The sequence below is a fragment of the Ursus arctos genome, unplaced genomic scaffold (assembly GCF_023065955.2).
Source record: "Ursus arctos isolate Adak ecotype North America unplaced genomic scaffold, UrsArc2.0 scaffold_32, whole genome shotgun sequence".
Taxonomy (NCBI): domain Eukaryota; kingdom Metazoa; phylum Chordata; class Mammalia; order Carnivora; family Ursidae; genus Ursus; species Ursus arctos.
The window spans coordinates 8,458,307-8,484,710 of record NW_026623008.1 but is presented as its reverse complement, the minus strand read 5'-3'; the positions used below and the strand labels follow the sequence as shown (position 1 = coordinate 8,484,710).

The window sequence follows — 26,404 nt, the reverse complement described above, 5'->3', positions numbered from 1 at the left end:
TCCAGCTCTGCACCCTCTCGCCAGGCTCATCTTCTGAGTGATACTGCTGGAAGCCTGGCCCGAGAGCCCCCTGCACTGCGACGTGTGGGTGAGGACGGCCGAGGGAAGCAGGGCAGTGCCCCCTGCTGGTGGAACCTGGCAGGGAGGAGCTGCCAAACAGAAATGTGCGTGGCTCGGGTGTGAGGCGATGTCGGAATGATCCACACATGCGGTATGTCCCAGCTATGTAGATCCAAGGGCTCCCTGGAGAGAGTCCTGCAGGTGAATGTGCTGAGACGCTTCGCAGCCCTTACTGGAGATCAGAGACCCAGCTGAAGGCCGAGCAGAGGCTCCAGCATCAGACGGACCTGCCTCTGACGCTGCCCCCCTCCAGCGAGTGTGGGAGCGGCGCCTCCCGTGAAGCTTCTCAGCCTCACCTGTGAAATGCGAGTGAGGCTGACCTCACGGTGTATACCACCAGCTGAGAGATCGGGTCAAGACCTCACTTTGTGGGGTGCCTGGGGGCTCAGCTGGTGAAGCATCTGCCTTTGGCTCAGGGCGTGACCCCAGGGTCCTGGGATCGAGTCCCGCATCGGGCTCCCTGCTCAGTGGGGAGCCTGCTTCTCCCTTTCTCTCTGCTCTCTCTCACTCTCTGACTCTCTCTCAAATAAATATATAAAATCTTAAAAAAAAAAAAAGACCTCTCTTTGTCTGTTTTCTCCCCTGTGAAATGGGGATAATAATACCAGCGAACATGGCGGTGGCAAGGACTCAATGAAGTCATGTCCGCGAGGTGCTTCGTGGAACGGCGGGCACACGACAAACACCCAAACACCCGTAACACAGATGGAACTTTCAGCGCCCTCGGTAATCCTGTATTAGAGCAGCTCGCTTAATTCCGGCTGACCCGTTAGACCACAGGATTCTTTTCTATTTGTTTGTGAATCGAAGGTATCCATGTTCCGCAGAACACGTTTGGAAAATACTGGTCTGGTAACGAGGTAGCCTCGGGATAATGAGTAACAGGGGTTGGTGAATTTTTTCTAAAAGGGCCACACAGTAACTATTTTAGACTTTGTAGGCCACGTAGAGTCTCTGTTGCACGTTCTTCCTTTTTTTCTTAAACACTCTTACAAAGGTGAACACCATTCTTAGCTTGGGGCTACACAGAAACAAGCAGATGCCAAAGGTCAGACCTGGCCCACGGGCCGCAGTTCGCCCAGCCCTGATCTACACACTGCTGTTCGTGGACGTTCCTGGGGACGCCAAAGGGGCAGCCATCCAAGACAAAGCCCCCAACAAGGCCCTGAGGGATGTGAGCGGCTACTCAGGGGTAACAAGAAGACTGGGTACTTAGGGAACACCCCGGGCCTCTACCCCAGAGGCCAGAACCATGCATCTGGCTGACCACATGCGGCTCTCAGACCCACCGGCTTGGACCAAAAACTGCTTGGACCAAAAAACTGCAGGGCAGAGTAAGCTCCAATGCCTCCCTCACTGCCCCTGCTCTTTCAGGGAAAGGTTCTAGAAAATACTACATCTTCCTAAGAAGAGAGAAGGAGAAATGGAACAAGAACATAAGGTAGTAAATGGCCTAAACCCAGTAAGAACCAGGAGATGCCAGAAGCTTCCTGAGCTTGTCTCCAGTGAATTTTGTTCAACAGAGAGAGAGAGAGAGGAGCTCCCCTCTATGATGGCCATGACTCTTCATAAAAGTGAAAAAGAGCATGCACACACTCTCTTCAGTGAAAAGGCTCCTACAGATTCCTCTCTCTCTTAGCAATCGGACACAGGTGTAGAGCAACGAACACAACATCTACTAGCCCTAAGCAGAGACAAGTCACACAGTTCTGGATTCTTCCTCTCTGTGGGGATAGGACAAAGGCAGCAGGTGCACAGGGGTTACCTGGAGCTGGAATGAGTCATTACCGATTTGACTCGAAGCAGACATCTGTCGGCATTCTCCCAACACCATCGAGGCCATAAACACCACCACGGTGGTTACCACAGACACCAGGAGGCTCTCTAAGACTCTAGGAAGCAAAGCATGGAGGTTACGACAAGCTAAAAAAGACACCCCGGCCTCAGACACTAAACAACACAACCCTCTCTCCCTCCAACCCTCATCTCCCCAAAGAGCATGCACAGCAGCCCCGAGTCAGGCAGGACACGTGCAGACTTTGTCAGCGACTTTGCTCCATTCTAGCAATTTGTACGTCAACCGTGGGGAGCCAGGAACGTGGGCTGCTACATCCACAGCACCTCTCTCTGAGGAACAAAATGGCCTTGCATTTTAGGTCCCGGGCAGAGAGTCTCATCGACCCTTCTGACTTTGTCATGTGTCCTCATGGCTGGGAGGCGACCAGCACCTCGGATGTCAATTAAGCTCAGACTCAGCCTTTCGGCCCGTCTGACAAATAGAGATCTACGACCCTGTCTCCGTTTTTAGTCTTAGACAGGAAATCAAAGCCGGCGTGGGAAGTAGAGTCCGTTCCCACAAGCGCCTTCCTCGGGAGAGACGGCCTGGTCCACACGAAGCTCAGGGAGCCACGGCAGGCTGGGGGAGGCGAGCCGGTACCTGACGAGCTTAGGTTTCGGGTGCACGTTTCGCATGCGGTACTTTGCAAGCCTCTTGTTCAGACAGTTGAACGTGGCTCCCAGGAGGCCCCCAATGACCCCCATCACGACGAAGAAACCCAAATCCATAGCTGTCCAGAGATGACATTTTTTATCAGAGTCAGAGCACTGAGAGAAGGGGCAAGGGAGGGAGAGAGAAAAACCAGAGTGCCCATGAGAACAGGAAGGGCCAGAAGCAGAGAAGACAGAAATAAGAGGCAAGTCTGCTTTCCATCTACAAGAGCCAATGCAGAGCCGGAAGCCTGCCCACACGGAGCACTGAGCACGCACAGGACACTCACGGGCCAGAGAGACCCCACTAGAAGCTCTGCCTACCCTTCTGACCACTGCTCTCTGGTACTTAAAAACAATTTTCATGGGTCAAGTAAAAAACAAACCCCCAAGACCCCAAAAAACCTGTGGAAGAAAGGACGAAACATACCTTAAACTCGCCAAAGTTCAGCAATCCGGGCAGCTGGAAGGAACCCCAACTTCCAAACTGAATCCCAGAACGAAAGAAGTTGAGGGTGAAGGTGGCAGACATGGAACAGAAGAGCTAGGAGACAGGGGACAAAGATGAGAGCACTCAGGGGTCACAAGTCCTACCTTCTCCCAGGAGCGGCCTCAGAAAACCCACGGCCTCCTGCAGAAACCCGCACCTCCAGGTCTGGACACAGAGCCCTGGTAACCACTGCACCGAGCACTCCGCAGGTGCGAAAACTGTCAGTCGGGCTGTGAGAAGTCTGCATTCAACGGCCTACTGCGAGAGCCTCTTTACTCAGAGCCTCTTGTGGACTAGTCCGTGTGCCCAAAAAGGAACAGTAACCACAAGAGGAGGAACACGCTAGTCTAGAGAGGCGGCCAGGTCGGGTTCAAGTCCAGCCTCTGCCACTGCCTGCCTCTGACTCCAGCCGGTCTCCTGTTTTCAGGCCAGATGGTTCAGGAGAGGACAATGGCGGTTTGATGTGCAGATGGGGGGCCTTGATATGAAAAGTACAGAAAAGTCAACCGTTTGGAGGTTACAGGTCTAGAGCAAAGGAATTTCTGAGAAAGTCAATCCTCTCGGTCTCATCAAATGACAGGTGACCGTACCGAGTCAGAGATGTCCAGTTTAGTTTGGGGGCGAGGGGGTGGCTAAGTGTAGGAGTCGCTTTCATTAAAAGTCCTCCTTACCACTTTCCACGTGAGCCCCTGGTTCCAGAAGGACGAGCCCTCTTCCAGACTGAACAGGGTACCCCCGATGGGGGCCCCGAAAGCTGCAGCAACTCCGGCAGCCGCCCCTGCTGATACAAAGTCCCGCTTGTCTCTGAGGGGAGAACAGAGGTGACTTACTTAAAAAACAATCCTCAGGCCCCAAAAGGCAGTTGTTCACTTCCTTGTCCACCAACATCGTACTTGTGACCCACGAACAGTCAGGGCTTACGACGGGCAGGTGTCTGGTAAGACTCCCCAGCACAGACAGTTTCCCGAAGGGCCAAACACTCTCGGTAGTCGGAGGGGCTCCCTGACATCAGTCTGCTCTGAACGTGGGCTCTCAGCCACCAGCTCAGCAGGCAGAGCACAGACTTCGTCAGTCACTGCTGAGCCGCACTCTCACCAGATCTTTCTCCCAGAAGCCACGGCAGCAGTGAAAGTGCCAGGAGCGGGTAACTGTGACCCGCAGGAATCCCAACAGGACAAGGTAGACGACTCTGAACCTGGGCCCCCGATTCCGAAGGCCGAGCAAGCGGGGTGTGCACGTCAGTCACCCACATGAATCCCACAGGGCGAAAAAGGACCCAGAAGAGCACCTTCCAACCCAGAAAGGTGGCGGACCAAGTACATCACTTTGGAATATAAAACACATTCTTGATCATACGCTTGTGGACTTCCCTGGTCGTTTTCAATACCGGACCATCTTCTTCATTGCCTGAGATGGTTCTATGCCTTATGTCATGACAAAATAGAAGCCATGATGCCAGCCTGGCCTTCATGCTTATTTTCAGAAGCATTCCAACCCCCCGCCATTCTGACAGTTGGGTTCCGCACGAAGCCTGCCCAGCAGGGCAGCCCACGAGCCAGCTACGGTGACGGGAGTGGGGTCTGAGTGTCAGCAAATGAACAATGAACTGGGTTCGGTTTCCGTACCTGTCACTTCGGAAATAGGGGAAGTTAAACTGGATCTTCCGTAAGGAGATGCTCTGAAACTAGAGGAAGAGAAAACACAGTGAGGGGAGGGGCGGCCCCACAGGGGCCAGAGCTGTAGGAACCCCGGGCACCAGAAAGTCCCCTTTGCCTGAGCACATCCAGGCAGATGTGTTGCAAGAAGGAAGAGGCCAAAACTGCAACGTGAGGGAAAAAAAGATGTTACTTCTGGAAGGAACTTCTATTCCTGCCCCTCAGATTTCTAGGATCTTTGGAAATCACGTTTGGTACATATCAACAAGTCAGACAGAGAAAAGGGAAACCGCGGGTGGAGGGAGGAACTGAAAGCTGCCACAGAAGATGGAGTGGGCTCTGCTCAGGGCATGTCGGGACAGAAGGGGCCCCAACGGCCAGCTTCCAGTGAGCGCAGCAAGTTCTCACGCTGCTGCCACGGCCTCGCCTGGCCTCCTTCTTCCTCTCGGCTCACTTCCGGGAGGCCAGGTGCCTGATGTGAAGGAGGGGACACAGTAACAAGAGAGGGACCAACGGATGGGCTCTGGAGGAAAGAGTCTTCTCTCCTTTGCACCGACAACCCGCAGCCACAGTGACTTGCTCCCCTCAGCGCACGAGAGCTAACCGAGCTAGCCGTCCACAAGGGGCGGTTCAAAGAGACGTCTCGAACTTGCAGCCAGGGAGTCTGGGAAACCTTTTAGAAGGGGGCCTCTGGTGTCCTGGGACAGTTCTAAGCCTCGGCTTCCTCAACTGAGGACGGGGAGGACGAGGACAGCCAAACCCGTGAGGTGGCTTTAAAGACGAACGAAGCTGGGACACAGAGTCTGGCGCAGAGAGCACATCGGCAAACAGCAGCAGCGAGTACTCCTGCGCTCCTGCAAATGGCCTTGCCACGGACCTGGGCCCGGAACCGCCTTGGTCGGTGCTTCCAGCCCCGTGGGGTGTGGCCACGAGGAAGTGATCTATCGACGGCCTGATGGGCAAGAGCTCAGCACTGGCTGTGGGAGCACCAGGGGACTTCATTTGAACAGACTTTCTCTATGTCCCATCGCTGCTCCGAGTACTCAGAAGGGCCTTGTTAAAACCTGGGGGTGCCAGTTACCCTCTCTGCTGAGTGACGGAACAGTTTCACATCAACCCAAATGGCCATCAGCTTCCAAGGCCATGTTAGGTGCTCCCAATGGATGTGTTACAAGCTCAACCATGGACACGGCCTCGACCAAGGGCCCACTCTGAGGGACGTATCCTCCCAGCCCATCAGCTCTTACCTGGGGGAGGCCGGCTCCCACCACTGCTCCACTGTGGATCATGGGGCCTTCCTTCCCCACAAAGAGCCCTGGGAGCAGGTGGAAAAGGGGGAGACCATCAGTCAGCACAGAAAGCTCTCTTGCTTAGAAGACCTTTGCTAGGTAGACCTTTCGACAACTGTACAGCAGAGATGATTACATGACTTTGTAAGAAACAGAGTCCAATTCTCATCACATCAGAAAAAATACACCTTAATATGACCAGTCAGAAAACTATGGCCTGTGGGCCAAGACAGGCTCGATGCCTGTTTCTATAGCCCGAGAACTAAGAATGGTTTTTACGATCCCACATGGATGTATTTCAAGTGGTCATATATGTTTAAGTACCTACATCGTTATCTCCCATTTTGCCTCTTGACCCATCAGGCCTAAAATTTTCACAGTCTGGCTGTTTACACAAAAAGCTTGCTGACTTTGCTGAAAACCAACTCCACAAACTAAACGATCATTCCACTTCAAAACTAAATGTGTGCTAGTCCTGTATCTCTGATGGGTAACTCAGTATCTACGTTTAAAAAATAACCCATCAACAAACACTGCAGAGATCTGTTTGAGGGCAGGCCCTTCAAATCCAAATCTACTTAATTTACATATGCAGTGCTTCTTGTCACCTTCACCCCTTGGAATACCTGGAAGGCTAAAAGTCAGAAAGACCCCCCTCACCTCCAGCCACACTGAACAGCACTCCGAAGACTTTGCAGAGCAGCGTCCGGAGACGGACAATTCCGGGCACCTTCACACCATTCAGATAGCATTTGATTTCGGGTATCCCGGAACCTGCTGCCACTGGCTGCCGGGGGAGAGAAGGATGCCCGTGAACCCGAAATCCACCGACTCTGTGGCTTACGCGCCACAACCCCGCTGACGAGGGGGGTTGCGGGCCTTCCTCCTTAACAGTGTCAGCATCACCTGGTGGGCCTATGAAGACAGATGCTGGGCCCCACCCTGCGTTTCTGACTCAGCCGCGTTCCTATCAAGTCCTGGTGATTTGGGGTCACCCGGGGGCCACGCATCTACCAATGCGGGCGCTCCACTTCCGGAGACTCTGATCTCATTCCCTCGAGCTGGGTGGCAGCCATTTTTAAGTCAGTTTTAAAGTATTTTAAAATTATAAAGTCCTCTTTAAAGTTGCCTAGGTGATTCTAATGTGCTGCCGAGGTTGAGAACCACCCTCCTCATCTGGACTTTTCCTCCGTCATCTCACCAGAGGCAGAAACCTTTACTTTCAGAAACAGCTCTAAGTGTGGGAGAGGCTGCTTTCTGCAGGAATCTATATCCCAAGTCTAATTCCGTTTCCAGACATTCCAGAAGTGCAGATGGGGAAATCCAAACCTCATCAGCCAAAAGGCAACACCCACACCACCTCACCTCGATCAGCACAAGAATGCTTGCCAAGAAGACAAAGGTCAAGTTGAAACCCAAGAGCTCAAGGAGGGACAGGGCAAGGCAGCCTTTCTGGCTGCACTCCTCCACCGCTACAGAACCGGGGTTAAGGAAAACGTGCTCGCCAGTGGGGGGCATTCCTACCATCACCGGTAGGAAACGGTGCAGCGTCTCTTCTTCTAAAACATGTTGGCTGCTTACCGTACATCTTCCTACACTCCCTACGTAAATTTAAGAAAAAACCTGTCTGATAGGTGCCTGGGTGGCTCAGTCAGTTGAGCGTCAGTCATGACTCTTGATTTCGGCTCAGGTCATGATCTCAGGGTTGTGAGATCGAGACCCACATCACCTCCATGGTCAGCGGGGAGTCTGCTTGAGTCTCTCTCCCTCCCCCGGGCCTCCCTCCCCCACCCTCTCACATAAATCTTAAAAAAATAACCCAAAAACCTGTCTGAGAGGTCTTCTATATAAGGAACCACTTAAAAGATTTATTTTTTTTAAATATTTTTAAATTTTTAAATAATCTCTACACACCCAATGTGGGGCTCAAACTCACAACCCCGAGATCAAGAGTTGTATGCTCCACAGGCTGAGCCAGCCAGGTGCCTAGGAATTATTTTTAAATTATGAAATACGGATGTGGAGAACAGAGGCAAAAGAAACGTAGAAAAAATTAAATATCCTTACAACTTGCAGCTCATTGACAAATACTTGTCAATGTATTGAGTGGCCTTCCTCAAGCAGCTCAACTGCCTCAATGTTGATGCTTTGCTAGAGGCGAAAAGCAACCTTAGCTTGACATAGCCGCACCTCTAGGATCCTCTAAGTCCTCTTTAACATATGAAAATCCCCTTGGAAACTTCCTCTATCTCTACCCTCCCACCAAAAGATACAGGTTAGCAATCATCCTCCAAGCATATGGCCCACTGATATCCACTGAAGGTTCTCAAGACTAAGGTTTTACTAGACAGTACTAAATAACCTTTTTTTTTTTTTTTAAAGATTTTATTTATTTATTTGACAGAGACAGAGACAGCCAGCGAGAGAGGGAACACAAGCAGGGGGAGTGGGAGAGGAAGAAGCAGGCTCACAGCGGAGGAGCCTGACATGGGGCTCGATCCCAGAACGCCGGGATCACGCCCTGAGCCGAAGGCAGGCGCCTAGCCGCTGTGCCACCCAGGCGCCCCTAAATAACCTTCTCTTAACAGCAGCTAGACCCTCAAGGTCCTGTGAACCTTACTTTCCAAATTCCTTAACGCTATCCCTAACCCCTCCCAATTTAAAAGTATATCCTCAGCCACTCCTCACAATCCCGGTACAGCTCTTTTGCCCATGGGCCCTGCCCCTGTGCTTTAATAAAACCCCATTTTTTGCACTGAAAATGTCTCAGGAATCCTTTCTGACCATTTGCTCCTGGACCCCTACATTTCAAATCAAACTTCAAACATTTTTAAGTAACAAACCCCCTCCCTCACCCCAATCCCTTGCTTTAATAAATTTGACATTATGCCATATTTGCTCCCGCTTTTAAAAATTAAAATGTTAGTCTCTCTCTCCCCTGGAAAAACCACTAACCTGAAATTACTGTATTTTTTTTTGGATTTTTTTTTTTTTTTTTTAAGATTTTTATGTAATCTCTATACCCAATGTGGGGCTTGAAACCAGAACCCCGAGATCAAGAGTTGTACGCTCTACCAACTGAGCCAGCTGGGCGCCCCATTCCCTGTGTATTTTTGACGTAGCCATTTGTTGTATGTGTTTCTAAAACTAAAATAATGGGATTGTACTTTATGCATATTCTACACTTCCCTTTTTTCTCCTTCAAGTTTCTGAGAATTAACCATGCTGATATACACAGCTCTGGTCCATTCATTGTAACTTCTGCACAAAATTATACTGTATGAACACATTACAATTTTTCCATTCTCCTATTTGGTGTGATTTCACCTTTTTGCAATCGCAAAGCTGTATGAACATCTTTGTACATGTCCAAGGCCTGCATGAGAAAGGGACTTGGGATCAGGGGAGGCGTACCTTGCTATCTATCTAATTTGCATCTCCTTGGTTAGTGGTGAGAGGGGCCCCTTTTTCTAATGGTTTATTGACCATTCCGTTTTCCTCTTCTGAGAATTGCCTGTTCACATCCTCTGCTCGTTTCTTGATTGGGCTGTCTGGGCTTTTTTCTTACTCAGCTGCAGTTCTTCCAGTGTTCTAGATACTAATTATCTGTCTCTTAAATGCACAGTGAGTAACCTCTCCCGGGCTGTGGACTTGTTTTCCATTTCTCTGTGGTGTTTTACTGTTGTGGTTTAGGGGTTCTTTTTGTTGTTTGTTTGTATGAAAAATAAACGTACTTTGACATGGTCAAGTTTTTTGATCTATTTATTCCCTTTCACTTTGTGCCTCCTGGAGTTTTAAGAAACTATTCCCTACTCCTGACATCACATAGTCTCTTAGAGTTTTGTTTTGCCTATTTACATCTCCAATCCATTATGAATTAATTTATAGTACAAAATAGAAATCTATATTTTTCCAGATGGATAACCAATGTCCCAGCATCTTTTATTATGTCCATCTCTTCCTCACTGACTTTTATCATTAATTCTGTCATTCACCCTACTTCTCTGTATGTACAGGCCAATTTTTGCTCCTCTGTTATCTTCCACTGGCCTAAATGGGAATTCCTGTACCAGTATGACATGGTTTCAATGGCTATATCTTCAATTATGACATTGAGTAGGGCAAGTGCCATGCTTCTTCAAAACTGTCTCAACTACTTTTGGCCCTTTACTCTTCCCAACAAATTTAGGAAGAGAATTTTCCGGTTCCACGAAAAACTCTACTGGAGTTTTGATTAGAACTATAATGAATTTATAGCTGAGTGGAAAGAAGAGGCATCTTTGTGGTATCTGTGTCTTATCAACCTGAATACAAGTCTCTCTCTCTTAAACTCTTCCTGTTATATCCTGCAATGATAATTAAAAACTTAAGCCAAGTGGTTAATAAATAGCTCTTCACTAGATCATGTCTCCTATTCTCCAGACAAGAAAGCAGGGTCAGAAACTGCTGACATCTGGGAACACCAAGAACCACGAAAAGGATACACGTCTGTACCACTCCAAACTTGAGCTGGGTGAAGAGGCGTACGAAGAAGTCCACAAAGAGACCCACCTGTGAAGAGCAAGCAAAGCGTCACACAGCTTTTCCCCACTGTGGCCCAGGCACTTCGCTCAAAAGCTGTGAGCCCCCCCGGCCTTTCTCGGTTGGCATATGCACCCACGTCACCAAGAGGCAACAAGTGAAAGGGTTTCCTGCTAGTCACTCTGACACACCAGGAGATTCCCTGCCAGCCTGGCCCCACCACCCCTCCAGAGGACAAAGGAAGGGGGCACAGCTAAGCTGAGAGAAGGAGCGTAAAACAAAGGGAAAGGCTAAAGATGTGAAACCAAGGAAGACTGTCTGGTGACTAGAGAAATCACCCGGAATCGTGTGAGGGGCTGCTTGGCATTTTCTGGAGACAGTTTCAGAAGAACTCCGATAATATCTTCAGTGTTACTTAGCTGAATAAGCACATAGCTGAAGATATTACTTTGAAAAACATTTACTCAGATGTATATGGCTTTTACATGTTTGTTATTACTATTTATACTTTATATTACAGTTTTGATTTGCAGCCAATGGTTACCCTGGTAAGTAAGAGAAAACCACTCATATTCCACCAGTCCACTTTAAGCCCCAAGTCTTTGCTCTGGGCTTCACGGAGAGCTGGGAAGCCTTGTGATTTGGTGGATTCAGGATCAAAGGCTTCAGGCCTTTAACTCTGGCCGTCCCTCAAGCCAATGCCCCGAGGCTTTTAAACACTGAAGCAATAGGTTGTGACAGATGGAAGGATAAGAGAGCCAGTTGCAAGAGGAGCTGGTTGCTAAGTTAAAAAGGCAAGTCTGCCTTCCAGCAGCATGAGGGGACTGGTGAAGTTGCTAGCATTGATAAATGGCAGTTCAAAGGAGTGTGATAGGAAAGCAGCAGAAACACTAACAAGTAAATGGCTCACGCTTATGGTTACTACAGGGAAATTTGCAACCAGAAACATACATAGCAAAACAGACACTCTGAAACTGCAATAGAACAGTAAAATCAACCCAAGATCCCCCCACCCGAGAACGTTACCAAAGAGGCCTTCTGAATGCCATTTGTCTTAACTAGTAAAATGTTCCTTGACCTCTGAATTTACTACAGTAAACATTTGACAAATGCCAGGAAAATAAAAACTGGTCAGCCTTTGTGGCTAGATTATACTAAATGCGTGCTTACATTTCATGGGTATATCATGCAGGGTCAAGAACGAGACCCGTAATCCGTTCCAGTGAGAGAAACGGGCCACTGCTTAGAAATATATATAACCTATTACACGCTGAAGGTTTGCGTACCCCCCCCCCGAAATTCATCTGTTGAGATTCTAACCCCTAGGTTAGAATGGCATTAGGAGGTGGGGCCTTTTGGGAGGTGATTAAGTCCTGAGCGTGGAGCCCTTACGAGTAAGATCATTGGCTTTATGAAAGACCCCCTGAGAGCTCTTGCCCCCTTCTGCCCTGTGAGGACACAGCCAGGAGCCAGGAAGCAGGCCCTCACCAGACACAAATCTGCTGGCACCTTGATCTTGAGTTTCTGGCTTCCGAGACTGGGAAAAATAAACATCTGTTGTTTAAGCAACTGGCAAGTGTATGATATTTTTATTACAGTAGCCCAAACGGACGAAGACAGCCTATTTGAACACTGTAATGACAGAAAATCAGATGTGACATGTATCATTTTGACCGTCTGCTGACTTTTCCAGTTTCTCTTCCCCAGCTGTAAGTGTGGTTAGGTCAGCAGTTAGGATTCCAGGCCTTGTGCTACCACACAATTTGGCAGGGTTTCATAATCTTTCCTTGCCTGTGATTCGTCTGTGAGCAGCTGACCCCAGAACGCCGTGCGTTCAGGCATATTCCTCTATCCACAGCCACCGACCCTACCTTCTAGACAACACAAGCAGTACGCCGGAAAGAAGCCCGAGACAGCACAGTAAATTCACTGAGATTGATGGCGTCCTGCTTACCGGCATGCCAAACTGAAGGAAAGGCTGTAATTGGTTGGTTTTGTTGCACTATTTTGCTTTTTCCCTACAGAGTGACCTCAAATTTCCATGAAGTGCTCCCCCAACTATGCTGTCCACCTGACAGGACCATACCGTATCATAAGAGCTCGGTTCTGACCAAGGCTTTGAGTGCTTTAAAGAGTACAGTGTTATAGGGTTCATTTCATCAAGAGAAAGCAAGAAGGTGTGAAAAACAGTGTCAGGATTATTATTTGGGGGAAAAAAAGAAAGGAAAAAGAAAAGGCAGTCTCTGTTAGCATGGCAAACAAATCACTTGCCCTCTGACCCCCCGATGCCCCCACCGCACCCCCCCGTGCCCCACGCCCCGCCTGCTCACCAGCCCAGTGCAGACTCCAATGGCAAACACCACCATCCACTTCACCGCCTCGTACCTGCGACCCTTCTGTTCACACAGGGAAAGAGACTCAGTTTGTTATATGGTCTTGTTGGCAGCAGGGAAGGAGCACATCTGGGCCAGCCAGTTTTAGGCTAAATTCCACAGAGACAGCAAGCATGGTAGTGGTGTCTAGTATGGCAGGTGCTTTAGGATGCCAGAAGGATGAGCTCTAAGAGCCTGGGCCAGGTGCACCGGCAGCGGTGCACCGCAGCCAAACTCTGCGGTGGAATATACGCTGATATCTCCCGAAAGGGGTAAAAGCCAGGGGGTAAGGCTATCTACAGGAGCATTTCGATGGGAAAAAGAAGCCGCTGTAAGATCGATTCAGTGCCAAGAGGTCAATAAGGGACTCACCTTATTGTCCATGGTCTCCAAAACTTCCAGGTAAGGGTCATTGATACAGCGATCATAATCCAAACTCTGAAAGAGAAACGTGAGTAAAAAGGTCACAATCATATAGGAACAAGTACCGAAACGTGGAAAGGGATAAAGCTTCCGGTTCCTGCTACTCGAAGTGTGGGTGGGCAGGGCGGCGGACCTGGAGCCCCCGGGGAGGCGCAGGTTAGAAATGCAGAGTCTCGGACCTTCTGACCTGCCTCGGTTGAGGGAGCCTGTGCCTGGGGCACAAGAATGTTTCTGCGGCTGGCTGCTGGAGGTTCACGCTTGGGGAAAAGCTTTCAATAACCGAGCTTTGAACTTCCTGCTTCTGCAAAACCTGAAAAGACCTTTGGCTACCACCAGCGTGACCCATCTTATCCTACTACATGAATAAAAGTTTCAATTAACCGGAACAAAATTAATTTAGAAAACTGGTTAATTGTAAGTATCTTCTGTAGTTAGCTTCTATGAGAAAGACGTTATTCACAAGACAAACCAACGTGAAGATTATTTTGAAAAGCAACGTTCAGTTCATGTTAGGAAGAGGCAGAGATTTGACACAGCTCCTAAAACTACATCTACAGCAGGGTTCCTTCAACTTGCCTTCACAGAACACAGCTACTCTGCAAAAAGTCGGCCTTTGCACCAGAGACATCTCGAGAAACACGCCACAGCAACTCATTTTATTTCTTCTGTTGTCTAAGAGAAGCAGCAGTCTGGCAACAAAGGAAAATGGTCTGCTGTTGTGTTCTCGCCTTCCTAAACCTGTTGCTACCCACACATCAGCTGGTGAACAAATTAGGCACTGGCCCGATGGCCACGCTCCGTGCCAGAGTCAGCAGTCAGCCAAACACAGGTGTGACATGTGACGATGTTTCCATCTGTATTTATACCTGAAGTCCAAATCCCTTTTTTAAAAGGGTCCTGGGGCATCAGCAGGCAACTTATTAAATCAATGATCAAACATCCAAATATGGGAGACTATATAATAAGATAATTATGATAGGTCCACAGAGACAGATGCGGAAAATGTGCAAAAATTATTAAGTAAAAGAATGGGGTGCCTAACACCATAACATCTATCTTTTCTTTTTTTAAAATTGAATTTTACACTTTGTAAACATGTACCAAAACCAGATAGTTTACTTCTCCTTTGTGATGACTAACTTCCTTTTATTTCTGCTGTATATCTGCTCTTTGGTTCGGGGCGCTAACAACTTTATAAAAAAATAAAATTTGTATAGGTGTCCTGCAGGGCTGCTGCCCAAGGTTATGAGCCAAATGGCGTGTGGCCACAGGGGTAAGTGGGGCTGAAAGGAAGCCCAAGTTCAACCAGGAGGGGCACCTCAGTGCTCGCAGGAGCAGCACCCTCAATAGGCCTTGATCTAGGGGAATCGCTGTGGCCCAGAGGGAGAGGCCCTTTATTATAGGTCCTCTGCTCTGAGGGATGCCTTTTTCTAATTCAAAAGAGCAACACAGGCTCTGTGACCCGCATGAAAACATCACGGTTAACAGCCCCATCCCACAGATAGAGGGTTATTGTTATTCAAACCATCTAGAATGAGAAGGGATGTCAAACCAGGGATTCTAACATCTTGTAAGACCCCCGACTTATAGAACAGTCAAGTAGGTACAGTGAACTCTTAGTAGGGCAGGAAGGAGAAAACACATTTTAGAAAGATTTTCAACAGAAGTGTTTTCTAGTTGATCCCTAGTAAAATCTGAGCAGACTTTTCAGAGTAAGCATCTAGCTAAATTTGCTTATACAAAGCAAACGTTCTAAAGAAACTCACACTTGAAAATAGTTAATTGAGAAATATTCATGACTCACGTACGACATTAACCCGTGAAATTTACATAAACATGCATACCAGATGAAAACAAATGCATTACAAATACAAGTGGAATTTAGTAAAAGGAGAGAAGGAGTCTTGGGAACAGCAAGGTCAATGGCGCAAAGAAGCCATGGTGAGCTCCAGGGAGTAGATGAAGGCTGCCAGAAAGCTCCAGTCACGGTCACACAGTCAGGGTGACATTACTGGGCTCAACGAGGGAGTGTAAGGTGACAGGACAATATGGGGCTTCTTATACTAATTCTTGCAAACCTCTCAGCTATGTGCAAGGAGACAAATATTTTAGAAATATGGGGAAATACATCAACAGATACCATGCTTTTTTTGATTTTGATTCGTTAAAAGCATTCCCATCAGTTTAGCATATTAAGCTATACCATGGTGGCGCGATAGGCAAATTGCCGAATCATAAAAATTATTCTGTCAAGTAAACTGCAAGGGGAAAAAAAGACGAAGGAGGAATCTACAGATTAAAAAAAATGTTTAAGGGGGCACCTTATTATTATGAGCTCAGTTGGTAGAGCTTGCAACTCTTGACCTTGGGGTTGTGAGTTTGAGCCCCATGCTGGGGGTAGAGATTACTTAAAAAAAAAAAAAAGTTTAAGAAAAATTTAAAAGATAAACAAATGCAATGTGAGGACCTCACTGGGAACTGGATTCAAACAAACTATTAAAATATCATAGGACATTTAAAAAATCATATGACATTTATAAGACAACTGGAAAATCTGAACACTGGGTATTTAATATCAAGGCATTATTGTTCATTTCTTAGGTATGAAAATGGTATTGTAGTGTGCTAAAAAAAAATCCTCATCCTCTAGCGATGCACGTTGAATTATTTATGGGTGAAATGATGTGATGTGTAGAATTTTCTTCAAAATAATATGGGAAGGGGATGGGAGCCAGATGAAACAAGGTTGGCCATGAGTTGAATGACTGTTAAAACTGATGAGTACAGGGAGTTTCAATATACTATTCTGTCCATTCTTCATGTTTGAATTTCTCTCTAATGAAAGTTTTAAAAAAATTCCATGTTATGGTAATAAATGCTAATAGTTCCACCAAATTCTACAGCAAAAGACAATATATTAAAAAAGAAAATTAGTCTGAGTATGTTATTGCCCTAAAATACTGAATTTTAAAAGTCTATGTGACTTTTTTTTTTTAAAGGTTTTATTTATTTATTTGAGAGAGACACAGCATGACCATGAGCAGGAGGGAGGAGGCAGAAGGAGAGGAAGAAGCAGGTTCCCTGCTGAGCAAGGAGCCCCATATGGGGCTGATCCCAGGACCCTGGCATCATGACCCAAAAAGGCAGGCGCCCCTGTACATGACATTTTCAAAAAAGCATTAGGCATACAAAATTAATCACACTTCTTGGAATTGCTCATTACGGATGAAGAAGAAAGGATAGTCAAGACTAGTTCACCATACAGAAAAATCAGATTAAATAAACTGTGGCATAATAAAAGAGTATTCCTCTATTTAAAAAGATATTATAGAAATGTATTTAGCAATACAAAGATTGCTTTCAAGTTGAGGAGAAAACATGTTAAAATAGTATATGTAGCAGAATCTCACTTGTGTTATTTCAAAAAAGCAGGAATGTAAGCATGGAAAAGGATACTCAGTGAGGTTCACAGTTATCTTTTAATCAGTGGGGTTATGGGTTTTTTCCTAACTTCTTTTTGTAAACGGCTTAAGAATTCTCTATCAGAACGGATGGCTTGTTTTTGTTATTTCAAAAATCAAGGAAACATTATCAGGAACTGATTAAATGACAAAAAAACAAACTTGTTTGGTTTTACTCCAGCAGCACTGGCCTTAGTAAACACACAGACACACTCTTAAAATCCCATACTTGAACTAGAACTACAATCAAGAGCACTTCAGAGAAAAGCTGCTTGGGCAGGAAACAATCATCTGAAAACTAAGTTCTCTAAGAAGAGAAGGAAGGTCTCCTGTCCCACACCTGTTAGGAGCGCGCAATCAGTGGCTTTCACTCTGGGTCTCTGGTTGTAAAACCAAATAGTTTAATGGTAAACATGCTCTGTCTAGGTTAAGGTGCCACAGATCTATGAACACATGGAGACAGACCAGACCTTGTTTTGGGGTCATGGTGAGAAAAGGGCTTGTTAAACAGTCCATTTCAGAAAGGGAAATTACCTCTTACCCATTCGCCCCGTGGGAGAGACAAAGAGCATCTCTCGTTAGAATCTAATGCTTCTGTCTGAAGTGACCAGCTCACTCATTGCCTTTGTCAACCCAGGCAGCAACTAAGAATCTCACCTCATAGTCTTTCCTTGGAAGGATCTCATCCTCCTCCTCCTGTGTTTCTCCAAGGATGGTCTAGAAAAATAGATCCACAGAATGGTTAAACGGTTAAATACTTAAATGGTTAAAAGTAGAAAGAGACAGAAGTATTTATTGAAATTTGTTGCTAATTTCCAAATCATCTGGAACTATTATCAAATGGGAATAAGATCTCAAACACTTTTGGGATGGGGCTGATGTCGGTGGCTATAGTCATCCAGCTGAGCCCTTCGTTTCTACTGATACGTTCACCAAATATCCACTCTTGTCTTCAGGACACCTCAAAGATCTCCCATGCCACATAAAGGGGAAAAACATTCAGCTTCCATTGGACAATGTACCGAATGTGAAAACAGAAGGGACCTGTCAACTCTGGGACACAGCAACTCAAGTTTTCCCAGGGTGCTTTGCAGAGGGAAGCTGGATTATCAATGACCCAGAAAAGGTGAGGGATACAGTGAGAAAGGGCTGGAGAAACTAAACCAGCTGCTTGATAAGCACAAAGTCCAGTGAAGGGGCTCATTCTGAAAACGCTCGTTTCATTCAAAACTCCTTTCACATGGAAATAAAAGAAAACATGGATGGGATTAACTGGAGCGGGCCTGGATTCTCCCTCAGATTCCAGGGAGGGGATATGAGAAAAGACCCCGGACTTGGGCACGGGAAGCGCGGCAGATGCTTCTGAGAGCCTAGGTTGCGGTGCCCAGGCCCCACCCGCTGCCACCTGCGGCCCCAGCTCGGCCCGGCCCCACCCCCCGGCAACGCCTCTCGCCGTCCCTTGGCAACCGCCCCCTCCCCAGAAGGGCTCCGCCCGCTCCTTACCAGCTCCTCGGGGGTGCGGGTCTCACGCTCACCGCAGCAGCAGCACCACCTGCAGCAGCAGCACAGGGACCCCCTGCACCCCGCCATCTCCCTCCTTTACTGCCACTCTGGAACCCTCCGCCAACCCCCTCCCACCCAGAATCCGCGCCTCACGTGACTGGGCCCGACAGTGTCACGTGGTCCTCTGGAGCTAGGGACGGAGACAGGGAGTGGCTGCAGACGGGTGGGGCGAGGGCCCGCGTCACATGACGGTGGAAGGCCAGCTTTCCAACAGACCTCTGGGCGCGGCCATGTTGGGGACGGAGCTTCCGGTCGCCCGCAAGGATGATTTCCGTCCTCTCGTCCCGCCTCCCTCTGCAACCTGACACCTGCGCCCCGCCCCCGCACGCCCCGCCCCCCGCACGCGCCCACACACTGGTCAAGCAGCTGCTGCGGGCGCGCGCGCTCTGAGTCACCCGTGACGGCAGGGTGAGTGGAGGCGAGACGTGGGGTCGCCAGGGAGGGATATCCGGGAAGGGGGGACCACCCACCCGGGGGCGGGGAGCGAGGGAGGGCGGCCCGCCTCTCAGAGGTAGTGGGCTTCCGCCTCTCCGCGCGATCCCTCGGGTGGGGGGGGGCCGGTGTAACCTCTAATGGGTGCGACCCCCCCGGTGACTTCCAGCCCTGAAGGGAAAACTCACTTTCAGTCCCCGGCCTGGACGGAGGGGACCCCGGGGAGGAGGCGGCCCTGAGACGGGGGTGGTGACCCAGCCCCCTTGGGACCGGGTTTGGGCCCGCGTCCCCGCCCCCACCTTGACCCAGTGACCCGGTGACTCGATTCGTGGTCTTCGAGCCGGATGCCAGAGGCGTCTTTCCGGCTCTGGCCTTTTAAACCGGCCTGCCAGCCGAGCACCGCAGTGTCTGGCGCCCACTGCATCGGGCTGCGCCCAGGTGTCCACTCCGGTCCTTCTGGGCGGGGTGGGTTTCGTATTCGCGCACTGCACGGTGCAGGGCACAGATTAAGCAAGTGGTCGGTAAATGGCAGAAGGTTATTTTGAGAACAGAGTGACAGCGCTTGACCCATTGGCGCTCACTGAGTGCTGGCTGTGACGACTGTGTGCCAGGCATGGGGGATGCCACCGGCAGGATATTGGGCCCTGGTCTCAGGGAACTGAGGGGTAGGAGAGGATTGCAGCCCTATGGTGCTGTGGGAGTCCAGGTTAAGATGGGTAAGCAGCGATGTGAGAAAGGAGGTTGAAGAAGGCACGCGCCTGGCACTTAACTAGGAATGCAATAAGTCTTTATTAAATAAATGAAAGGGCAGGTAGGTAGTTCGGCTTCCTCCCCCTCTCTTTTGGTTTTGTTCCAGCAGACAGTTAATGAACCACTCTCTGAATTCAGAAGAAAGGCCAGTTAGGCTGATCTTGATATCCTCCCTTTCCTTTCCTTTTTTTTTTTTTTTTAAGATTTTATTTATTTATTTGAGAGATAGCACAAGCAGGGGAAGCAGCAGGCAGAGGGAGAGGAAGAAGTAGGCTCCTCACCGAGCAGGGAGCCTGATGTCGGGGCTCGATCCCAGGACCCTGAGATCATGACCTGAGCCAAAGACAGACGCTTAACCGACTGAGCCACCCAGGCGCCCAGTATTCTCCCTTTCCTTACTCGCGATGGCCATCCCTGCTGAGAAGCTAGAGTTTTAGGTCAGGATGAAAATGGGCATCCCTAGGAAGAAAAATCATTGGTACAAATATTTTTACTCTGGTCTTAACTCCTTCACTTTGGAGTTATGTGCGCTTGTGTGTTTCGGGGGAGAGGAGCAGTGGAGTTCATCGGTTTCTTGGGAGTCTAGGACCCCAAAATAGTTAAGAACCCAGGCTTAGCAGTGGCTGTTCCCTGAAAGGGATGAACTTCGCCTGGTTGTTCCTCTGATACTCCATGTCACCACACATTGGATTTTCACTACTAAAAATGTGTGTTTGCACATTGCTGTACAAGAGTTGTGTTCTGTCTTGCTTTTAAGTATTTGTTTTGTTTTCCCCACCAAACTGGCCAGTGAGTCCGTGCCCTCTGCTGGCCTGCGTGTGGTTGCCATGGCTCAGGGCTTCGTATGTGGTGGCTGTGCAGTCGCTATAATTAACTGACCTGGGTGGTGTGTATAGGGAGAACAGCCTGGAAGGCAGGCACAGATGGGACAGCTTTTGTTCTGAGTAGGACACAAATTCATGCCCTTGATTGAATTTGGGTTCGGTTACTTGTGGAACCCAGCCAGTGTCAAGTTCTAACCCACGACCGGGTCTTTTTTGGAGTAGCATGAACTCAGGAGAAATCCGGCTGCTTCGTCATGCCTACACTCCTTCCCTCCTGCATCCAGACTGTTCCAAGTAACAGGAGCTGTTCCAGGCAGGGCCAGGCGGCTCTGCCTTCTTTGGAGAGTAATCCAGTGACCCTGAACGTCTGTTGGCCTCCTACCCACCAACCCCTGCAGTCTCCCGTCAACATCCCCCTCCTTCCATCCGGCGTCTGCAACTAGAGCCTCAGCCCTCCCTCTCGCCTGGAAGCCTTGCCCCCGCCCCCTTGCGCAGGGCCCCAGCTCGTCTAGCTCTGGGCTCTTCCCTTGTCACAGCTCCCTCTACCCAGAGGAACACACTCGCTGGGGAAGTTTCCTCCTGTTTCTTCCCCACCCACTCTGGGTCCCTGCTGGCAGAAATGGACCATCCAACACCCAAGGTTCTCCCAGCCAGACCCCGCGGCCCCTCCCTAGGAATGTGGGCTTTGGAGGCCGGCAGGGTGAGGTTCTCAGTGCCACCCTCCATCAGGTAGCTGACACCGAGGATCCCTGGGCTGAAGGAGCATGTTTCTGTGCGGGGTGGGGGTTGGTTTGTTTGGAGCCAGGCGGCTGTGGAGGGCAAAGCTTTGAGGGAGGCAGCGAGAGACAGTCACAGCTGTGGTATGTGGAGCAACTGGGTGGGGGCACTGTCACCTTTACCCTCCCTGGCCTTCTTCCTGCTGGAAATACCGCATCTCACTTGACCCTGCCACTCCGGGACTTGGCTGCCTGCCCTCAGACACTCCTGCCCCCACTCTGTGCAGCAGGAACCGGGCCATGGTGAACGAACCCAGAGGGGATGGCGGCCCCCCTCCCCGTTCGGAGGGCAGCAGCAGTGGCAGTGAGAGCTCCAAGGAGAGTTCGAGATGTTCCACACCCGGGCTGGACCCTGAGCGCCACGACAGACTCAGGGAGAAGATGAGGCGGAGGATGGACTCTGGTGACAAGTGGTTTTCCCTAGAATTCTTCCCTCCTCGGACGGCTGAGGGAGCTGTCAATCTCATCTCAAGGTGAGTTGATATAGTTGGCGAGTGGGGTCAGAGTGAGGGGGCTCCTGGGGGAGGCAAAGCCGCAGCCCTGCTGCCAGGCTGCACTCTGACCCGGCAGGAAAAGGCAGCCAGAGGGGGTGGAAAAGAGCAGGGTAGACCACTGGAGCCGCAACTTCTCAGCTGTCAGCAAAAGTCCCTGCAGGCATCTGGGATTTTTTTTTTTTAAGATTTTTTTGTTTGAGAGAGAGAGAGAGCATGAGTGGGAGGCAGGGAAAAGGAGAAGCAGACTTTATGTAGGGCTCGATCCCAGGACCCCAGGATCATGACCTGAACCGGAGGCAGATGCTTAACCGACTGAGCCCCCCAGGTGCCCCACATCTGGAATTTTTAGACGCATTCTTCAACGGGTTAAAAGTGTTGGTCCTCTCGGGCTGCATTCTTTGGCGGAACTTGGGGCTGGCGCATGAATACAGTTTAGGAAGTCATAAAACAGCAGCTTGGAGAACATTTTCAGTAAGTTAGGAATTCAACTTAAATGCTTCTCGAAATCTAGAAATGCCAAATGAATCACGTTAGCGCCTTATGAATTGCAGTTCCTTTTTTAAAAAGTTTATACGTTTTACTATTTGTATTTTTCATGCATCGCTCTGAAAGTTTTGAAGTTTAAAGGCACATGGGTGTTTATTTTATTTTGAAGATTTTATTTATTTGACAGAAGGGGGAGCAGAAGCAAGGGTAGCAGCAGAGGGAGAGGGAGAAGCAGGCTCCCCACTGAGCAGGGAGCCCACTGTGGGGCTTGATTACAGGACCCTGGGATCATGACCTGAGCCGAAGGTAGATGCTTAACCGCTGTGCCACCCAGGCGCCCCAGCACAGGGTGTTTAAATACCATGTTATAGCTGGTCAGACAGGTGCGTGTGCACACCTGTGGCTCTTGAGTCTCATTCAGGAACTGTGGCCGTGTTCTCAAAGGCTGCTGGCTGCTGCACTGGGGGCGGGGACGGGGGGGGGGGTAACATGAAAGAAACTTGTGTCTGCTGACCCTCTTTTTCCTCTTCCTAAAGTGAGCCTCTGCTTGCCACTCTGAGGGTTCCCGGTACCTTTGACCATCGAAATGTCTTACTCTAGATAATACATGTGCAAGCACTTTGGAAAGGCTGCAGGGCTGCTCTCTCACATAGGGTTGCATTGTTGATATCAGTTATCTCTGCAATAATAATCATCATTGGGGCCCCTGGGGGGCCCAGTCCGTTAAGCGTCTGATACTGGCCCAGGTCATGATCTCAGGTCACGCTTAGCGGGGAGTCTGCTTCTCCCTCTCCCTCTGTCCCTCCACCCCCCTTAGTTTTCTCTCTCTCTTTCTCAAATAAAATCCTTAAAAAAAAATCATCATCGTAACAGGAGTTCACATTGATTGAGTGTTCAGTGCGTACCAAGCACTGTTCTCAGGGCTGTGGAGCCATCTATTGTAATATTTCCATAGTGTTATTATTATGAAGTAGGTACTGTTCTCTGGCACATTTTTGAAATGAGGAAACTGAGGCTCAGGCAGATTAAGTAGTTTTCCCAAGGTCACACAGCTAATAAGTAGCAAAGCCCGGATATGAATGTAGGTCGTCTGATTACGACCCGCCTGTGATGTTTCCCTACCTCCCAGAGCCCATGGGAAGGTGGTGAAGGGCGATGTGCTCTCAGGAGCCCCTCTTCAGAAAGAAATTACCTACAGGTTTGATCGGATGGGGGCAGGTGGCCCCCTCTTCATAGATGTGACCTGGCACCCAGCAGGGGACCCCGGCTCAGACAAGGAGACCTCCTCCATGATGATCGCCAGCACGGCCGTGAACTACTGCGGCCTGGAGACCATCCTGCACATGACCTGCTGCTGTCAGAGCCGGGAGCAGATCACAGGCTACCTGCAGAAGGCCAGGCGGCTGGGCCTGAAGAACATCTTGGCGTTGAGGGGAGGTGTGGAGCCAGCCCTCTACTGTCTGGGATCTTCCTTCCTCCAAGGCCCCTCTGTCTTCTGGAACGGTCCTTTACTTTTCTCTGGGTCCCCCGCTGAGCGTCCCCTCCCAGCCAGTAGTGTCAGGAGGCATTGTGGGTAGTGAGCGCTGTTGGTACCACACGGAGGGAGCCATTTCTTGACCTCTTGACCTCAGCATAGGAGTTCAGTCAGGAATGCAGCCTTGCCCGATTAGCCTCTGCCCTGGCTACACACAGCTTCATCGATTGCTGGCCGGCCCCAGCTCTGGGCCCAATCAAAGAGCGTGGTTCTGGCATTGATCCCAGGGGCAGGCAGCTACTCATGCCTCTGGTACCTGGTGTCATCACGCACCTGAGTGTGGGAAGAGGGACCTGGGTGGGTGGGATTCTGTGGCCTCGCGCTCCCCATAAGGACTCCCTTGAGTTGAATAGAAAATTCTCCCCGGAGGCAAGAGCTCCAAGAGGGTGGGAGAGTGAGCAGTGGGGTTGGGTGAGGGTGCCGGAACACACTGAGACTGGGAAGGGACGTCAGATGCTCCAGGCTAACGGCAGAGCAGCAGCTGTCCCCTGCTTAGCGCTGCCAGCACGTTGCCCGAGGAGTTGGTGCTCGGTAAGTGCTTGACAGGATGGCTGCTGTCTTCCCGGCCACCGTTTGCCAAGGGCCACGCTGGGAGGAGGAGACACACACTTGGAGGAAATCAAGGCTCCATCTCTGAGGAGACCGTGGCCCCTGGGGTACGGTAGGAGAAGGAACAAAAAGGCCGTCTGGAGCGTGGGGGCGAGCCAGTGACCGTGGCCTCTGCCACCCCTGCAGACCCCGTGGGTGACCAGTGGGAAGAGGAGGAGGGAGGCTTCAGCTATGCCGCAGACTTGGTGAGGCACATCCGAAGCGAGTTCGGGGACTACTTTGACATCTGTGTGGCAGGTGAGTGGCTGGGCCTTCCCAGCACAGGGGGACAGGGAAGGGAAGGCGTGACATGCCCAGAGAGGCACAGAGGGCCCACTGGCATTCAGTTCAGGACCCGGTGACCCAGGGTGCCGTGGGCCCGCGCCTGTGGCAGGGGAGGGAGGCTCAGAGGCGCATCACACTGTGCCCCTGCTTCCGTTCTGTCACCTGCCACCTGCCAGGCTGCCGCCAGCCCTGAAGTTTTTCTCTCTCTTAGCTTGCTTCCCAGCCCTATTCTTTTTTTAAACAAAAAAAGGATATTTGTTAAGACAGGGGGGCCAGGGAATTTCAGAACCCCCATCAGGAAATGGTACCTGACCTCACGAGGCCCTGGACCAGGAAGCAGTCAGAAAGCAAGGCCTCCCTCATTCTGTCTGGAGCCACACGGCCCCCCATCTCTGCCTCCCACTGCGCACATGCTCCGTGCTTCTAGGAGCCCTGATACGCACACTTTTGCACACACGTGACCAGCCGCCTGCTCCTGAGTGTACACGGTCACTTCCAGCCAGTAGTCCTGACGGACTGACAGGCCTCAGCGTCCGTTCCAAATTCTCAGGAGAGAGCATTGGATCGGCTCAGCTCCAGTTCCAGGGGCTACAGGCAAGAGGCAAGGTTCACCTCAAAATGGATGGGGTGGCCTTCCCTCCCACTCCACTCACTGGGATCGGGCCTCAGCTTCTCCAGCCGGGGCTCGGGTGTGGTGAGGCAGCAGGCACCAGGGACGCAAGAAGTCCAGGGATTACTATGACCCGTCATCTCGGCATGACAATTTTTCTCAAAATTTTGTTGGGGAAATCGTATCATCCTTATATTAAAACAAACATGGCGGCATTCTGGAGTAGCATGTCAAAGTGGCGTGAGTTTAAAAAACTAATCCATGTGGCCTCAGGGAAGTTAGTTGTTGCCAGTGGCTTCGAACTTAGTCCCAGGCTCCCATGTGCATATCCACACATCCCAGTCAATGGGGGCGTTTAGGTGAGTCTGGGAGGCCCCGATGAGGAGTTCGGGACATAGCATTTCCGCCTGTTCATACACGGGCCACCATTTGGTTAGTAAATTGGGGAATGTGCACATGTGCCGTAGGCATTAGGGGGTCGTGCGCGGAGACCGGCTGAGCTGTGAGCTTGCAGCTGCTGAGGGGTCTGGAGCTTAGCCTGTCATAAAGTGGACGAGCACGACGATCGGGGTCGAGAAACACCACGTTGGGTGTGACAGAAAATACAGTAAACAGGGCAAGACCTAAACGTGAGCCAACGCTACATGTGTTTGGTGATATTGAGGCTTTAGGGCTACGGTTTCAGCTCTTAAAACCTCCTTGTTTTTGAAATTCCTGCTGGAAAAATAGCCTCGTTATTGAAAGTGAAATGGTGGTGCTCGGTCCTCCCACCCGTTCGCCCCCTGAGACAAGAGTTTTTATATTCATTTTTGATGACTTGGGGTTTCTGCAGAACAGAAGGGCCTTATCACAGCAAAGCAGCTTGGCTCCGCAGCAGCCCGGCTCGGGGTCCTGCCCAGGGCTCAGGCTCAGGAAGCCAACGCTCTGCTATAGCCTCCTGAAGGCCTACGGTCGTCCTTTGCAGACAGCAAACATGGCTGCTCGTGAGTTCAGTTGCTCAGGGAAGGAAGCAGTCGTAAGGTTTAGGGAGCTAGTAAGGAGCCCAGGTGACCCACGGTCCCGCCTGCCAGGCAGTTCTGGAATCCCATCCTTGGCCTCCCCGGCACGTGGTCATCCCAGCAGCCCCCAGTGCTTCACGCTCCAGGAGCTTGTGACTTGTGGGGTGGCGGGGTGCTCATTCCAGTGGGACCGATCCTATCTGTCATCTGAAGCAACACAGACTAGGACTCATATGGAACTTCATG

At 50.1% G+C, this 26,404-nt stretch overlaps 2 protein-coding genes across 11 annotated transcripts in view; one reads left to right on the top strand and one right to left on the bottom strand.

Moving 5' to 3' along the window:
- The window catches only part of CLCN6 (chloride voltage-gated channel 6), a 29,736-nt gene extending 11,114 nt beyond the window's left edge, over positions 1 to 18,622 (bottom strand). For 2 of the 3 annotated variants that reach the window (XR_006411769.3, XM_026519826.4), the window contains exons 1-13: positions 18,322 to 18,612; positions 17,476 to 17,535; positions 13,307 to 13,372; positions 12,893 to 12,958; positions 10,526 to 10,592; positions 7,407 to 7,513; positions 6,702 to 6,828; positions 6,000 to 6,067; positions 4,723 to 4,781; positions 3,769 to 3,901; positions 3,038 to 3,151; positions 2,558 to 2,724; positions 1,886 to 2,012 (exon numbers count right to left, since the gene is read on the bottom strand). Coding sequence is in view for 2 of the 3 variants with exons in the window: in XM_026519826.4 (XP_026375611.1) it covers positions 1,886 to 2,012; positions 2,558 to 2,724; positions 3,038 to 3,151; positions 3,769 to 3,901; positions 4,723 to 4,781; positions 6,000 to 6,067; positions 6,702 to 6,828; positions 7,407 to 7,513; positions 10,526 to 10,592; positions 12,893 to 12,958; positions 13,307 to 13,372; positions 17,476 to 17,535; positions 18,322 to 18,408 (1,248 nt within the window). In the remaining variant the exon portion in view is untranslated. Of the gene's footprint in view, positions 1 to 1,885; positions 2,013 to 2,557; positions 2,725 to 3,037; positions 3,152 to 3,768; positions 3,902 to 4,722; positions 4,782 to 5,999; positions 6,068 to 6,701; positions 6,829 to 7,406; positions 7,514 to 10,525; positions 10,593 to 12,892; positions 12,959 to 13,306; positions 13,373 to 17,475; positions 17,536 to 18,321 lie in introns of all 3 variants that reach the window. The other variant, XM_057305170.1, reaches the window with a different exon arrangement.
- A 101-nt stretch (positions 18,623 to 18,723) lies between these two features.
- The window catches only part of MTHFR (methylenetetrahydrofolate reductase), a 16,931-nt gene continuing 9,250 nt past the window's right edge, over positions 18,724 to 26,404 (top strand). Inside the window, exons 1-4 of one of the 8 annotated variants that reach the window (XM_026519835.4) lie at positions 18,724 to 18,789; positions 21,391 to 21,636; positions 23,342 to 23,580; positions 24,413 to 24,523. In XM_026519835.4, coding sequence (XP_026375620.1) covers positions 21,404 to 21,636; positions 23,342 to 23,580; positions 24,413 to 24,523 — 583 coding nt within the window. In that variant the 5' untranslated portion in view covers positions 18,724 to 18,789; positions 21,391 to 21,403. Of the gene's footprint in view, positions 18,790 to 19,790; positions 21,117 to 21,390; positions 21,637 to 23,341; positions 23,647 to 24,412; positions 24,524 to 26,404 lie in introns of those variants that run through there. The other 7 variants (XM_048221764.2, XM_026519832.4, XM_048221763.2 and 4 more) reach the window with 7 other exon arrangements.